This window comes from Apaloderma vittatum, unplaced genomic scaffold, assembly GCF_000703405.1.
Source record: "Apaloderma vittatum isolate BGI_N311 unplaced genomic scaffold, ASM70340v1 scaffold17505, whole genome shotgun sequence".
NCBI classification, from domain to species: Eukaryota; Metazoa; Chordata; class Aves; order Trogoniformes; family Trogonidae; genus Apaloderma; species Apaloderma vittatum.
The window spans coordinates 1-13897 of NW_009716674.1; the positions used below are offsets into that span (position 1 = coordinate 1).

General features: G+C 40.5%; 1 protein-coding gene across 1 annotated transcript; it reads left to right on the forward strand.

Moving 5' to 3' along the window:
• Nucleotides 1–2157: 2157 nt before the first annotated feature.
• Nucleotides 2158–6568, forward strand: ABHD10 (abhydrolase domain containing 10; the record flags this gene model as incomplete). Its single annotated transcript, XM_009869638.1, has 4 exons — nt 2158–2354; nt 3964–4075; nt 5017–5154; nt 6227–6568. Coding segments are annotated over 4 exons (789 nt in total), but the record flags the coding sequence as incomplete, so codon positions are not given.
• Nucleotides 6569–13897: the final 7329 nt, after the last annotated feature.

The following is a 13897-nucleotide window of genomic DNA, read 5'->3' on the forward strand; positions in this document are numbered from 1 at the left end:
GGGAAACGTGAAAAGCACGGCTGGTATCCGCCGCTTTTGCGTGAGGTGATGCTCCGCCCAAAACACGTAGTGCCCCTGCGGGCTGCGCCAGCCTCGGCGCTTGTCCGGCATGTAGAGCTTTGCCCAGGGAAGGGTTGAGTCACCGTCCCTGGAGGTGTTTAAGAGACGGGTGGATGTTGCGTTGGGAGAAATCGTTTAGCCGGTTGATAGGGCTGGGACAAAGGCTGGGCTCAGTGATCATCTAGGTCTCTTCCAGCTGATACAATTCTGTGATTGGTTGTCCCGGGTTTGACAGAGAGCTGCCCTTCGTGTTGAGGTAACGATGCTCAGCCGAGGTTGCTCGGTGTAGGAGTGAGTAAAACTTACTGGCCACTAAGGGCACGCAGAAAAAGACGGATACGGTGGTTTGTTGCTGATACTTTTTTTTTCTTCATTGTATATTTAGTACTCTAAATAGTGTGATCGGAGTAGTGGGTTACTCAGTGTGCCGGTGGGTGCTCTGAGCTGGTGGTGACAGAACTGGTGCCCATCTCCCTGCTCTTACCAAGGGCTTCCACTGAAATCAGGAGCAGAAATTACAGGGTAGCTGCTCAGTTATTGATGTGTTTGTCTGTCTAAAGGGAAGTCTGAGAGTGGGACTCCAGTGAGCCTTGCTTTTGGAATGGGTGGTGTGGTTACTTTAGGGTTTTGCGTTATTCAGGTTAGGATTGCTGCTGGTGCATTTGTCAAATGCAGAATACTAATGCAAAATACTGCTACTCCAGTAGTTTAGTCAGGGGTTGTGTCTTGTAGTTGCAGTTTAAACCCTACCCAGTGTCAAAACAGTTTGAGGGCACATCCAGAATGCTGCAGGATGGAAAACCAGTGACTTCAGAGATGGTTATCCGGGCTTAAGGGGGAGAAAAATACTCCCCCTCTTTCTATGAAGTTTAGCACTTCTTGGTATAACTCCTCTGTTCCTGGCAGGTGAAGAAGTGACTGGCTAACTAATAGAGACACACACAAACCAAAAGCTACAGCATAGATGCATCTGATTAAATTTAGCTTTGCTATGGCATTTTTTCCCTTTTATAGTAATCAATGCATCAGTAGAATAAAGAACTGTCCCATTGTTTCAGGAAAGACTTAATGCTGTCAATCAATAATTCAAACGGTATGATTTGTGTTAGACTGTGGGAAAGTGCTGAATGCTAGCTGCATTCTGCATCTGCCCTGCATCCACCTTTACTCATGCACAGGCAAGTTTGGAAACAAACAAAACCCATAAAACCACTTGAATGTAGCCTCTCTGATCGAGAGAAAGCAACTCAAAGCTGCAGAACAGTTAAGTGGTGTAATACTGTTGCGGCCTGATTTTGCGGTGTTTATGCAGGTTGTTACACCACTAGGAAGCCCTGATGTATTATATTGGGTTGCATGGGCTTTGTACCCTGCTGTTGAGTCACAATATTGAAAAACTACTTGTCTTCTAATCTAAGAATTAAGAGTATCAAAGTCTTTGAAGTCTTGACCAGGCTTCCCTTGCTGAGCAGGATGATAGAGTGGATTAAGTCCCCATAACACCTCTCTATGAAACACTTGCCCTCACCCACAGTAGAGGTACCATTGACTGCTAAACTTGTATTAAATATTGTTGAGATTCAGCATAGATATTAGTGAGTTGGCTTTGCCTTTTTAAATATCTTTTCCTTGTTTGAAACTAAGTCAATTTTTTGATGGTTATTAATGCGACTAATAGTGCTTGCTGTCCAAATGTTTCTAGTCTGACATCTTGAACTGAAAGAAACAAAATCATAGGTTTATGCTGATAGGAAAACTTCTCTCTCATGTAATATGTTGCAGGTCACTTTGACAGAAGTTACGCTAAACCATCTTTCATTTTTTAAAATATTCACAAAATAGTTAGGTTTGGAAGGTGCAGTTTCTTTCTGGATAAACAGAACAATCTGAATGCTGGAATAATGTAACCTCTCCAGCAAGAATACACCAAATCATGTAGTGGGATATCTGGGCCTCTTGGAGATGCATATGAAAATCATAGGTCTACAGTGGTCAACTCTGTTACTTCTTATGTGATATATGTAATGTATTGCTCTGTACTTACAGAGAATGTAGGTTTATATCTGTCAAGGTTATCATGATGATTGTGCTAAATAGCTCTTTTTGTTAGTTTGCAGGCTGAAATCATCGATCAGCTTTCTTACTCGACCAGATCGACCAAATCTTGCTTATCATAAACTAAAAGGCAGGAGTCCAGGGGTTATTTTCCTTCCAGGCTTTAACTCAAATATGAATGGCCAGAAAGCAACTGCTCTTGAAGATTTCTGCAGCTCTTTAGGTCATGCCTTCATCAGGTACATTCAGAGAATTGTTCTTGAGAAAATCAAACAAATGTCATGGAGGGGGGGAAAGGGGTTTAAAAAAAGTGTGTAAACTGGCATTTGGATTGGAAAGTGTGCTGTGCTGTACACAAGCAAAGAAGTGTCTTCTATTTCATATGTAGGATTTCTGTCTGTAGTGAGACTGAAGTAAATAAAGAGAATGTATTCTGAAAGGCACAAAAATGAGAAACAAAGGACCTGGAGTTCTAGTTTTTTTAAGTTGCTGCTGTAAGCATACTTCTTAAATGCCAAATCTCATTAAGTAACCCAGTGTCTTCTGTGGTTTTTGAACAACATGCACGTGCTTGGTGGTACTCGCCTTTGATAGACTAGTTTGAATTATGAACTTTATATGTCTTCATATTTGGGTGTAGCGTTTTAAAGAGAGTTTATATGTTTTAGAAATACCTTTACAATTTAAGTGTTTTGGGTTTTTTTGTCTGTAATGGAAATTTTAGGTCTGGGGAATATCTGAGGGATATGATCTGGATGAGGGGATTGAGTGGACCCTCAGTAATTTTGCAGACAACACCAGGCTGTGTGAGAGTGATCTGCTCAAGGGTGAGGAGACTCTGCAGAGGGACCTGGACAGGCTGGATCGATGGCCAAGGCCAGCTGTATGAGGTTCAACAAGGCCAAGTGCCGAGTCCTGCCCTTAGTTCACAAAAACCCCCATCAGCGCTACAGGCTTGGGGAGGCGAGGCGGGAGAGCCACCCAGCGAGGAGTGGACAGCCGGCTGAACATGAGCCAGCAGTGTGCCCAGGTGGTCAAGAAGGCCAATGGCATCCTGGCCTGGATCAGGAATGGTGCTGTCAGCAGGAGCAGGCAGGTGATCATGCCCCTGTACTCGGCTTTGGTGAGGCCTCACCTCGAGTGCTGTGTCCAGTTTTGGGACCCTCGCTACAAGAGGGACATTGAGGTGCTGGAGAGGGTACAGAGTTGGGCTACCAAGCTGGTGAAGGATTTGGAACATATGTCCTATGAGAAACGGCTGAGGGATCTGGGGCTGTTTAGCCTGGAGAAGAGGAGATTGAGGGGAGACCTTATCGCTCTCTACAGCGACCTGAAAGGAGGTTGTAGTGAGACGGGAATTGGTCTGTTCTCTCTAGTGGCAAGTGACAGAACAAGGGGAAATGGCCTTAAGTTGTGCCAGGGAATGTTCAGGTTGGATATTAGGAAGAGTGGTGAGGCATTGAACGGGCTGCCTGGGGGAATGGTGGAATTGCCATCTCTGGAGGTGTTCAAAAGACATATAGACATGGTGTTTCAGGATGTAATTTAATGGTCATAGTAGTGTTGGGTTGATGATTGGGCTTGATGATCTTTGTGGTCTTTTCCAACCTTAATGATTCTGTGACTTCTGATAAATTTGAGTATTGTAATATCAAATGGTAAGAGGAGGCTGCATAATTTAATTGTGTTTAAACCTCTTTTCATGTGATTTCTGATGCTAGTGATATACAGGACCAAGTAAGAAAATATTCATTACGATATCTTGTCCCATTTAATTTGATTAAATGGTACTGTTTAGTTAGCTTCTACGTTGCTGTATGACTTTCATTTTGCTGGTTACTTTTTCAGATTTGATTACACAGGATGTGGAAGTTCAGATGGTAAATTTGAGGAGTGTACAATTGGGAAGTGGAGAAAAGACGTTCTGTCTATACTGGATGAACTTACAGATGGACCACAGGTTGTATTTTATTTTAAAATATAGAATGTTTTTTATCCTCAGGATAGAATACTAAAGAAAAATATGCCATAATAGGTCTGGGCAACAGTAGCTTCTATTTAACAGGTGACACCTGCTCACTTTCATTTGAGAGGTCATGTTTTTAAGACCTCTTTTGCAGGCAGGTAGATCACAAAGTCATGGAAACATGGCTTGGCAGGACCTCCTGGAGGTTATTGACTAGAACATCCTGCGCAGAGCAGGGCTGTTGTCCCAGGGGGTCTGAGAAATCCTCATGGTGGATCTTCCACCTGACAGGGGACTGTGAACTGTTTCAGTGCAGCACAGCCCTCTTCATGAAAATGTGTGTCACTGTCCCATGCTGATGCATTAATTAAAGAATTTGCAGAAATGTAATGAATTAAGATAGTCTATATGATAAAATAGCTTAAAAAAAAAGAAGAAAACAAAGCCAAAGAACCAACCCAGAAGTAGCATTTGATTTTTTTCAGTTACCTTAGGAATGACTGTGAGAAACCTGAAATTTCCTGCAGCTGGGAAATACCTGGTATTGTATTTAAATCAATTTTGTATTTTGAGTTTGTTTTGGTGACCTCTTTTGCTGTACTAAGCCTTTACCATGTGCATTTATTTTAAGAAGGAAACATGAAATACACATGTGATACTGAATTGTTTCAACTCTCATTTTGTTTACAGTGTTTCAGTCTCAGACAGCAATAACCAGCCATGCCAAACAAAAAGAATAATAAAATACCAGATTCTGTGGTGCTTACTCAGGCAAAATTTCCACTGGAGGTGACAGCAGTTCTGCCTGGGTAAGGACAGCAGGATTATGCCCAAGGTTTAAGTTGTTGAACAAAATACAAATTGATACTTTGTAAAAGAAGAAAAAACGTGTAGCTGTTTCCTGGAAAACAATATCTTCTTTTTCCTTTTTTCAGATTCTGGTTGGCTCCAGCTTGGGTGGGTGGCTGATGCTTCATGCTGCGATAGCACGTCCAGATAAAGTAGCTGCTCTAGTTGGAGTAGCTGTGGCAGCAGACTATCTTGTAACAACTTTTAAGAAGCTTCCCATTGAGGTAAATGTTGGTGGTTGGCTTTTTGCAATCTCAAAATCTGTCAAGTTTTTATTAAAATCTGTTGCTCAAATTGTGCTTTTCCTGCAAGTCTTCTGGTAAGGTTTTTGTGTTTGTGGTGGAGGTAAGCTGAATATTTAGATTAATCTTGCAGTCCGTGAAATACTGTGCTTCTCATGTGAAACTAGTGCGAGCGCTACCTAGAATACTTTTATATTGTTACTGTGGCATAAAGGTTATGATGTCAGATCCCTGTTGTTCAAGCAGTCAATTAGATTTCAGCATTGAATACCTTATATTTGCATTCAAATTGTATCATTGTGCTTTCAAAGGGGGAGAAGTAGCTGCTGAAGTAACTGAGGTGACATTGGGTGAGATGAGCCTGACACAGGTTGTGTGTGTAGAAAAGGAATTCTTCAGATAAGTGTATTTGTAGAGACTGTAAAATTAAGGTGGTGGGAGGTCTCTTTCCAAGTTGCTTACTTGATGATGGTAATGTCTAGTCTTCAGGAAAGTAAACCAGGTGTTACGATTTGACAAATATGGCAATAAAGAACTCATACTTTAGGATGATTAAAATATTTTCCTGATTATTTTTTCTCTAAGGCACTTCATAGGGTTAGTATTACTACTTACGACTAAGGTAAGATTCTGGAAATACAGTGTTTAGACACAACTGTTACGGCAAAGACTGAAAAGACTGATTGCTGGAAAATTCCTTTTTTAAAAATTCTCCCTGTCTGAATCCAGAAAGACTTACTGTTCATTGTGTCTATACATCTTTTTCTCTCTGATAGATTCTGACTGAGAAACTAAATTTCTTTGGTGAATACTAACCAGATTAGTTTGCAGGGAAGATGTGTAGAGTAACTTTTGTGAGACGGTAGTAGGAGATTGGTCTTCTCAGGTGCTGGAAGATGAACAGGAATATACCTTCTCTGCTAATAAAAATGAAAAAAGTGAAGTGTTATGCATGGGGAGGATTTACTGTATTTAGAACAGAAACAAGTTGAGGCACTCTGAAGAACTTGTAACATCTGTCTTGTCTATTCTTTGCTCTCTTTTTCTTTTATAGGCGCAAAAAGAAATAGAAGAAAAAGGTGAATGGAAGTTTCCAACAAAGCATAATGACGAAGGATATTACTCCTTGACATACGACTTTATCAGAGAAGCGGAAAATCACTGTGTGCTGAATAGTCCTATTCCTATAACGTGTCCCATGCGACTTATCCATGGCATGAAGGATGGTGATGTCCCTTGGCAGATCTCTCTGCAAGTCGCTGATCGTGTTTTGAGCAAAGATGTGGATGTTATCCTCCGCAAAGTTGGCCAGCATCGGATGAGCGAGAAGGAGGATACAAAACTTCTCGTGAATACTGTTGATGATTTAATTGACAAGCTGGCAACACTAGCGTAAACTGCAGAGTAGCATTAGAGCATGAACTCTACACGTGACTCTTTTCCATGAGTAGCAGAAACCTTGTCCTTAACCGGATGATGCCAGGCCTGTGACTGTTACCTAGTTATCTACTGTTTCCTTAACTCTGTTTTGTAAATACAAGTATTTTAGTAATGCTGTATTTGCACAGTCCAAAATATGAAGGAGTGCTGCTGTTGTGTTCAGAACCTCTCCTTCACCACTTAAGCTTTCTTTCCCCAGGCTTCCTACACTTCAGTACTGAAATGCTGATTCCTATTAGTTACTGTCAGTATACAATAAAACTTTAATTTCCCATGTCTTCGACACCTTTTCACTGTTGTCCTTTTGCTGCAACATTATTGTATCCTGTGTCTGAAACCATCTGTGCTTTAGCTGTTAGTATTGGGAATAGTGAATTACATGAAGCATAATAAACAAATTTCAGATAAATCATTATATTATTCTTAAGTACTGTTAAAATTGAAAAGTGGAAGGCACACCCTGATGGTGTGCTTGGAGTACTACATAAGGAAGAATTTAACTTCTAAGAATGCAGGGCCTCAAAGTGCATTATCTATGCTTACTAGTAGGGTTTATGTCCTCTTCTTCAGGCTGTGTTTTTGTAATAGTTAATTTGTAGGTCAGCTATTAAGGGAACAATATATAATCTTGGTGTAAACTGAAACTGAATCAATACAGTGACTGCATAAACTGTAGCTGCGTATTTCTCTTGAAAGAATTGCATTTCATTCAAAGCTTTACCTTCACCTTTATTAAATAATTGATGTGTTATGGGTAAGGTGTTTCTGTTATGATGCCTTAGAGCAAGCTAGCTGAAAACAAATGTGAAGAGGGACAGTTGTGTAAGTAGTTGTAAGGGTTGATGTTTTGGTTTTTTTCTTGTTTGGTGGTGATGTTTTTGGTGGTGTTTTTTTCCCCCATTTTTTTGCTGTAATAACATTAAGTGGGAGAAGTCAGTATCACAGGGTTGACACAATTGTTAAGGATACAGATGTGCAGCATCAGTTGCTCAAACCACAGCATTACTGAAACGTAATACTAGGGAGGTTGGTTTGGAGGGTTTTTTTCTTTCTTTTTTTTCTGAGTGCCACTTGTTTTGTTGTTCTGTTTTCTTTCTCTGCTTGCTAAATAGAGTTTGCTGGTAGCATTTACACTACAGATACACTCCAGATTTGCTACGTTGAGCATAAATGCAAAGGCAGAGATGATAGTTTCTTCATAGAGATATTATTTCAGATAATATTTAGAGATTGTGTGAATGCTAGTGCCCTTCTCTGTTTGCTTACTATTTTCTACGTTCAGTTTAGATTCCTTAAATCAGAAGAGGGGGCTTTGAGGTAGACCTTACACAGACAGGCTTTTTTCTCTGACTTTGCCATGGTAGTTCTATTGGTATTTCTCCTTGCAAGTATAGCATTTTCCTTGTGTTCATGCTGGAAGTTACCAGCGTTTTGATTACCATCAGCTTGACATGTTCAGATACCTGAAAGAAAGGATAGATGATAACCAGGGAGGTTTTTATCCTGCCTGTGACTAGCTCTTGGCCTATCAGGAAGTTTTGATGGTCCCAAGTAATGTAATATTCACATATTATGGTGTCATTCTGATATTATTAAGTACCGCGTTTTGTCCCCTGAGTTAATGCCTGTGGCATCTCTTTCATCTTTGCCAGCGAATGCCAAGATAACAAATTATTTTTGATATTAGCCATGCTTAAAAACAAGTATTTCCTCTGTAGAAATACCGTACTAAATTAGGGTATTATATATTTGGAAAGGTTTGTGTGGTGCAAGTTTTTTAAAATCCTTTGTAATGAATTTCTGTGTTCTGGGTTTGTGTTTCTTTTTCTTCTTTTACAGACTTATAATTTGCTGCCAAATATGAAGTACGTTTTGTGAATGTTTAAGATACATTTCAACAATGAGCTTGATTTGCAGGAAATTATCAGTGTCTTACGCTTTCACATTTGCCAACTCTGTCTTGTGCTGCCTCAGGGAGTTGGTCTTCTCTGAATACCTTAATCTACACTTAATTATTTTCAGTAGCAGTCTTAGCTTAGTTGTTAGTGTTCTCCTTGCCTTTTACTCTTGGCAGGTCTGACGATGACTTCTGGACTCACCTATCACTGAGTGTAACGTGGACGTGTCGGAGGTGATGTTGCTGTTGCAGGACAAGGGGACTCTGGGTACCAACCGAGCAGCTCGGGCACTTGTGGGTTTGATCGTGATCAGACAATACTAGCTGAATAAGCACCTCGAGGTATTTATCTTGTATGTAATGCTTAAATTACACAACATAAAGTCCTGCTGAGGAGTTACAGTCATTCAAGTTTCATGAATAAATAACAAAACGCTTTTATAGCTAGGCAGGGAGCTTGATTATCGTATAATACCAAAAAAGCAGGTAACAGTTTTCATTAAAAAGAAACAAAAGCATTACCAGCTGACCTCAACTGTTGAGAGGCCTTACCAATGCTTTCGTTTCAGGTCTGTTGCGAAATCAAACTACAAGTGACTTAACTTGGGAAACAAACAATTCTGCTTTCTAAAAAGGAAGAAAATGGTGACATGTGCTTTCCTGTATTTGAGATTAAACTCTGCAATAGACCACTATGTGTCCCTAAAGCTTATTTACCTTGTTTCCTAATAAACAAGTGCACTTATTCTGTGTGTATTGAGCTGTACTAATACAGTTTTATATGCATGCATTTTTATCTTGTCGAGTGTTTTACTTGTTTTGTCTCTTCTGTTGTTTGGCTTTCTATTACGCACTTTTTTTTTTTTTTGAGTTAAATGGTATTAAGTGTGTCATGTAGCTTCAGTTTAGCTAGCTTATTTTCTCTTGCATCAACGCTAAATACAAACAAAGCAGTGTTCACAAAAAAACCCCCTAGCTGAATAGGCCTTAAAAGAATTGCCTCCTGCTGTTTCATTTGTATGTTAATTTTGATTATGTGCTCTCGTGGACACGCTGTTATTCAGTGGGGCTAAGAGATTTATGGTACCATAATTTTCATATCAAATTGAAATGTGCTTGCAGACAAACTTTTGACCAGCTATATGTGTCTGCAGCTGCTCAAATGTTTTCAGTGCTCTAGCTGTACTGCAATACAGAATTACAACATTTTCCGAAACAGTGCCTTGGTCAGGGTTGCTGCCTTAGGTCTGTGCTTGTCATTCTCCTTTGTCCCTGTCCCTTCCTCTGGAGGGGAAAAAAAAAAAAAGTGGGGGAAAATCAGGTCCTGGGGGATAATGAGATTTGAACTTCCTTGATTTTCAAGTTATGTAGTTGTGCTGTTACAGAGGCCTACCTTACCCTTTCAGATTTATTTTTTTAAAACATTGTTTCACCTGTCTCTTAAGGTCAGCAGTCTCTGCTTTAAGCTAATGTACAAATTCAGTCAGATGTGTGAGAATGCAGAATTTCACTTGGGTGAAAATTCAACAACTGTCTAAGAAATGCATTGAGAACTATGCAGTTGTGCATTCTTGCCCTTCTGCCCTTGTTCTCAAGCCCAGCAGGGACAGGAAAGGCAGAGAAAACTCAACCATTCTGTTTAAAAACAGGCAACTTGCCATGTGCATGGTTTTAATGCCACTGTGCATCTTGCTTTTCTCCTGGCAGGTGCTTTCTAGGGGAAGAGATAACTTTAAAATCATTGGGACGAAGAGAAAGAAATGAAGGACAAAAATATATTGCTCACACATTTACTGCTCATAGATCAGTTTGTACAGCTCGGCTTTACTTTGTGACTGTAGGACCTCATCTCTCTTTGACGTATATTTGCCTAGCACAGAACAGCCTTAAATCTTCATTACAGGACCTATTGCTGTCTGGTCAAAGGCTTGGCCTTGTGTTTCTCTTTCGGGCACTACATATGTATGTTATATGGTTCAATGCTTCTACTCTTATTATAGAGAAAGGGGCGTCCTCCATATGGCACAGTAATTGTAGCTCTTGATCTGCTCACGGGTGATGAACAGACACGTTCTCCGCCTGCTACCATGTCTTGTTTTGTGTTTGGAGAGGAGCTCTGGCTAGCTCTGTGCTTTATATTCGGAATGGAAAGCAAATGACAGCTGCTAAAACTTTGAGTCACCTGGTTCTGAAACTGAAATACAAATTTGAAATGTTTTTAGGCTAGCACGTGAAAGGTTGTGTTCTTTTTGGGGCCTTTGACCTCCACCATGTTGTCTGCTTGCCTCCCACGTGGCAACATGAGAAGGTCACCACTGCCTGTCGGGGTGGAAGCAGGTGCTTGTATCCGTGGCAAAGGGGTGCTCAGCAGAGGCACGCTTGAATGTTGGAGTGATGTAAATATCCTGCCCAGACTTTGGTCCTGGAAAAGCAATCCTTGAAAGACACAGGCTGCCTGGGATCGAGTCCGGGCCTTAGGAGAACCCTCTTTTTTGCTTCTGTATTGAGTCTGGTTTGCTGGCAGAAAGTGGGCCTGAGTGTGCTAGTCCTTAGGACAGTAACTCTTGGAAAGTCCCTGTCGGCAAAGCTAAATCTCTAATTATAGGAAGCAGCATTTAATTTAGTTGGAGGATTTGGTCTTGTTTGTTTGTAAATCTTGCTGTCTGTTTTGACTTAATAAATCATAGAATCATAGAATGGCCTAGGCTGGAAGGGACCTTAGAGATCATCTAGTCCAACCTCCCTGTTTTGGGCAGGGACACCACCTCTCGACTAGACCAGGCAACACATGGGGACCGAGCGGGAATTGAACCCGCGACCTCGGTGTTGATCCTTGTTGCCAGCACCATGCTCAAACCACTGAGCTAACCAGCCCCCTAAAGATGTTGCTTCTTTTCTGTTATTTTGGTAAATGTGTCTTATGATGCGTAATTTTCAAACCAAGGTAATTCTCAGAAGTTGTTTTGGTTTGTAATTTTTTTTTGTTGGGACAGATAAAAAATGGGTATGGTGAAATATGTTGGTTTTCTTTCAAGGAGTCTGTCAATCCAGCACAAGCCTTGGAAGATCCTGAGAATTAAAATACACAGTTTACCTCCAGGGTCATGTTGAATATTGGAAATTCTGGCAGCTATATCCGCAGGAGCTGGTTTCTAATTGTAAGTGGTAAGTGTTTCTGCTGATAATCTGCCTGGGAAGTGACTTATGACACTTCTGGTCATGGCAGCCTTAGGAGCTGCCTTGGTCTGCAGTCTGGAGCGTTCCCTTTGTCACACAAATAGGAAGGTCCTCCTTTCCTCAGTTACTTTGGTTTTATTCCCAAATTTGAGGTGTTCAAACTATGCATTTGCTTGGAGCTTAACATCTTCAGATCTGGGAAAGAAATCCTTCTGCTGGTGGAAGAGAAGGTACTTAATTTAGCACACTCTGTCGTTTAAGGTTCTCTAGATTTTAGATTTCAAATTAACAGGGAGGTTAGAATTTTTAAAATTAACATTGTTCCCTGGTTCCAAGATGTCTGCCACCCAGTCTGCATAGTTAAAAAGATTATTCCAATAGCTTCTTTCTCCCTTGGTGTGACAAGTTAAGAACGCAAGGCCATGAATAAAAGCAAGCATCTGCAAAAACCTACCTGGCCTTGCAGCTCCCTGAAAAACTTGCCCTGAACCTTGTCTTGAACTTTAGCATCCTCTCTGTAACTCTAGAAGACGTGGCATCACAACACAGGTGTAAATACAGGGACCATCTTTCAGCAGTTTTTCAGAAGCTTCCTTGTGAAGGGACGTGCTGTAAATTGTTTTAAAGCTTTGGAAAATGTCCTATTTGTTGTGAGGTTTTGTGTTGTTTGCGTTTTTTGGGTTTTTTTAACTTAGTTATGAAAGGTTCATTATTGCACAGCGGCAGACCTGGGAAACGGAGCTTGGACTTCCCAGTTATTCTAATTGCTGGATAGCTTTGTCCGATGGGAATTGACCCAACATACTTTGAAAGATAATGCTTTGAGGTGGCTGAAATAACCAGGCTCTTTCTAAGGAGTGAATTGCCAGAAAACAAATCTGACAAAAATTGAGAGTTGCTCTGTAGCAGGGTAAGTTTTACTCTTCCCCTCTGTTTTCCAGTTGGAAGATGCTGAAAGCTATCAAGTTACCCTGGATCTAAACATGGATAGTGAGCTAACTAATGTCAGTTTTGTGTTGGCAGCATTTGTTTATCGTCTTACAGAGATTTGTATTGGTTAAAACTCTGATTAGCTGAAAGCTCAACGAAGCAATAGCACCTACACGCATGAAATCCTACTTCAAGTATTCAAGCTTCATTTCTATTTTTAGTCATACATTCCAATCTTGTGCTAACAAGAAAAGTAAAGAGGACAGAATCCATTGGAAGCAGTAGGTGAAGTGTTCTAGTGGTAGTACCCTTGCTACTGGAAACCTGCCACTTTCTTCCATGTCATGTTTTTAGCCATCAGGCTTTAACATGTCTCTGTGTCTAACAGAAGGAACTCAAGGTCCTTCAGTTCTTCTTTGCTTTGTAGCTACACGTTTGCTCTGTCTTAACTTCACATTTTGGTGAGTTAAATGGATAGTCCTTCTGAAGTGATCGCTATAAAGGCTCTGTTTTTCAGTCCTCTGATTACTGGAGTGACTATTTGAATTTACTTTGTTCTTTCACCACTGTTGCTGGAGAATGATTGTCAGAACTGAATGTGATATTCCCATTGCAGTTGCACCTCCCACGTTTTGTTCAGCCAAACCCTTCGGCCGTGGTGTTGTACCCAGCATCTGTGCCCACCTGCTTGTCCTCTATCACCCTCTGCATTTTGTTTTTTTACATCTGCTTTTTGACAGAGCAGAGTACTACATTTTGAGAAGCGCTATTCTAGATGATGGCTAGACTTTGGCAGCAATGAGACATGTTTTTGCCGGCTTCAAGGAGTTTTCTTTGTTGTTTACACGTCACAGTTTGCATGAGCTGGGATCATTTCAGGAGTCTGGGCTTTTTTTTGTGAGTTCTAATAAAATATTAAATAGTTCAGACCTGGGAACACATTCAAACTGAATAAAAATATACACAATCATTAATGTTTTTTTCAGTTATAGTCATATTATAAGACCTACTAGTTAGCCAAGTTTAATCTCTTTAATGTGTCTTATTGTTTCAGAATCAGTTCGGTTCCCTAATAAACATGTTGTGCAATGGCCAACTCTAGTGTATTAGAGAGCTTTTAGTAAATTGCCTGGACACTATAGCTTTAAAAATATAGATATATATATATTCCATTGTTTTTTTTCAGGATTGATGGCACAATAGCAGACTTATGATTTGATTACTTGTACTTTGTAATTTTTTCAGGGGGGGAGGCAGGCGGGCATTTTTCCAATCCTCTAC